This window comes from Acomys minous (genome assembly GCF_964271855.1).
Source record: "Acomys minous genome assembly, chromosome: 7".
Classification (NCBI taxonomy): Eukaryota; Metazoa; Chordata; class Mammalia; order Rodentia; family Muridae; genus Acomys; species Acomys minous.
In genome coordinates, this window is record NC_140488.1 from 122645710 (window position 1) to 122648564 (window position 2855).

Consider the following 2855-nt stretch of genomic DNA (forward strand, 5'->3'; position numbering starts at 1 on the left):
TAACAGTGAGAGGATAACAATTGGGATGTAATGTGAATAAAATATAATAAATAAAATATGCATTTAAAAATTTTCTGATTCTAAACTAAAAGGATTCTAGAGGCGGAGGTTGCAAACAATCTTGTACAAACTTTGCAAAAAAAAAATTGTTAGCAGGCAAATATTGTCCATTTCCCACAATGTGTCCTAAAACATTTCAACTCTTAACAATGACTCAAAGGCACAAGTAGTTCCAATGAAATGTATAGGTATGATAGATTAGAATATGGAAAGTTTCAGTATCTTCTTACTGTGCTCTTGATATATAATATAAAAAGTATATATATACACATATATATATATTATTAAGTCACTATACAGTGCTTTGCTGCACTTATACACTGCATGCTGTTTAAATCAGTTGAAACATATTTATCTTCTGATATACTTAGCATGTATAGGGAAACTTCCACTTCCAACAGATTTCTTTCAACTTCTTGAAATCGAGAGTATATACTTTTTTTTAATTAAAAGTGATTTTATTGCTGTGCACACAAGAAAATTTATGCCACTAGAGCAGACGCTGTGGACGACTCGTATTTCCAATTGGGCGGGAGCACCCGCTTAGTCTTATAGTAACGAGCCAACCGATGAATTCTGCTCTTTATCAGAATCAGGTGGAATTTAGCATCCTTATCCTTTCTGTTCCTCTCAAGGTGCTTGCAGACAGCAATGGTTTTCTTTTTTTTTTTTTTTTTTTTTTTTTTTTTTTTTTTTTGGTTTTTCGAGACAGGGTTTCTCTATGTATCCTTGGCTGTCCTGGACTCACTTTTGTAGACCAGGCTGGCCTCGAACTCACAGCGATCCGCCTGCCTCTGCCTCCCGAGTGCTGGGATTAAAGGCATGCGCCACCACGCCCGGCCAGCAATGGTTTTCTTAATCAAGTGGTAGAGATCCTCGCGGAGCTCAGGGGCGAGGCCTTTGGACTTCAGGATTCTCAGGATTTTATTACCAGTCACAAAACGGACCTGTGCCACACCATGTGAGTCCCTCAAGATCACACCTATCTGGGAGGGGGTCAGCCCTTTCTTGGCTAGTTTGTAAATCTGTTCCTTCACGTCGTCAGACGTCACCTTCAGCCACGTGGGGACGCTACGGCGGTAATGCAGTGCCAACAGGGACAGGCCTTTCCCGGGAGCATGCGTGCGACCCATGATGGCGGAGGTCTGGCAGCAAAGAGCGAGAGATTATACTTTTTAAAAATCTAAAACAATCTTGTACAATAAAAGGTGCTCCGGAGGAGTCTCCATACCTGATCTCAAACTGTACTATAAAGCAATAGTAATTAAAACAGCATGGTACTGGCACAGCAACAGGCTGGTTGATCAGTGGAATCGATTCGAAGACCCAGATATGAATCCACACACATATGGTCATTTGATTTTCGACAAAGAAGCCAAATCCATTCGATGGAAAAGGGATAGCATCTTCAACAAATGGTGCTGGTCTAACTGGATGTCTATGTGTAAAAAAATGCAACTGGACCCATATTTGTCACCTTGTACAAAACTCAAATCCAAGTGGATTAAAGACCTCAACATAAAACCAGAGACACTAAGTCACTTAGAAGAAAAAATGGAAAAGAGCCTGGAACATATTGGCATAGGAGACAACTTCCTGAACAGAACACCAACAGCCCAGGCATTAATGTCAACAATTAATAAATGGGACCTCATGAGGCTGAGAAGCTTCTGTAAGGCAGGAGACACTGTCAAGAGAACAAAGCGACAGCCTACAGATTGGGAAAACATCTTCACCAACCCTACATCTGACAAAGGTCTAATATCCAAAATATATAAACAACTCAAGAAATTAAACACCACCAAACCAAATTACCCAATTGAGAAATGGGGCTTGGAACTAAACAGAGAATTCTCAACAGAGGAATATCAAATGGCTGAGAAACACTTAAAGAAATGCTCAACCTCCTTAATCATCAGGGAAATGCAAATCAAAACAACTCTGAGATTCCATCTTACACCCATCAGAATGGCTAAGGTCAAAAATTCAAGCGACATCGCATGCTGGCGAGGATGTGGGGAGAGAGGAACACTCCTTCATTGCTGGTGGGAATGCAAACTAGTACAACCACTTTGGAAATCTATCTGGTGCTATCTCAGAAAAATGGGAATAGGGCTTCCTCAAGACCCAGCTATTCCACTCCTTGGAATATACCCAGAAGATGCTCCAGCACACAACAAGAAAATTTGCTCAACCATGTTCATAGCAGCCTTGTTCATAATAGCCAGATCATGGAAATAGCCTAAATGTCCCTCAATAGAAGAATGGATAAAGAAACTGTGGTACATATACACTATGGAATACTATTCAGCTATTAAAAACAAGGAATTCCCGAAATTTGTGGATAAATGGATTGAGCTAGAAATGATCATAATGAGTGAGTTAACCCAGAAGCAGAAAGACTCAAATGGTATATACTCACTTATATCTGCATATTAGCCTAAGGGGCATGTCCCACGAAAGCCTTCACTTACCAGGAAACTGACACAGAGGGGAGGACATTCTAGTGGGGCTCTAGATGAGAGAATCATGGGAGAATGGCAAAGTAGAAGGATCCAGAGGGTCCTAGAAGCCTACAAGTAGAACATTATGATAGGCAGATTTGGGCCCAAGGGTCCCGCTCAAACTAAGGCACCAGCCAAGGACAATACAGGCGGTAAACCTTAAACCCCTACCCAGATCTAGCCAATGGACAGAACACTCTCCACAGTAGAGTGGAGAGTGGGATATTACTTTCTCACATACTCTGGTGCCTCACCTTTGACCATGTCCCCTGGAGTGGGAGACCTGGTGGC

General features: G+C 41.4%; 1 protein-coding gene across 1 annotated transcript; it reads right to left on the reverse strand.

The window, feature by feature from the left end:
• Positions 1-502: 502 nt before the first annotated feature.
• LOC311602124 (small ribosomal subunit protein uS15-like) lies at positions 503-1210 on the reverse strand. Its single transcript, XM_084789796.1, has 2 exons — positions 895-1210; positions 503-699 (listed from the first exon to the last, which is right to left on the reverse strand). Exons 1-2 carry the CDS (start codon positions 1191-1193, stop codon positions 543-545), a joined length of 456 nt encoding a protein of 151 aa, XP_084645922.1. The 5' UTR covers positions 1194-1210; the 3' UTR covers positions 503-542.
• Between the last annotated feature and the right edge of the window lie 1645 nt (positions 1211-2855).

What these genes read in the sequence shown, in the direction of transcription:
- LOC311602124 (XM_084789796.1), bottom strand. Translation starts at nt 1,193, where the DNA reads ATGGGTCGCACGCATGCTCCCGGGAAAGGCCTGTCCCTGTTGGCACTG. An exon ending in AAAACCATTGCTGGCCGGGC is followed by an intron (nt 700 to 894) that starts GTGGTGGCGCAT and finishes TGCTGTCTGCAA; the next exon opens with GCACCTTGAGAGGAACAGAA.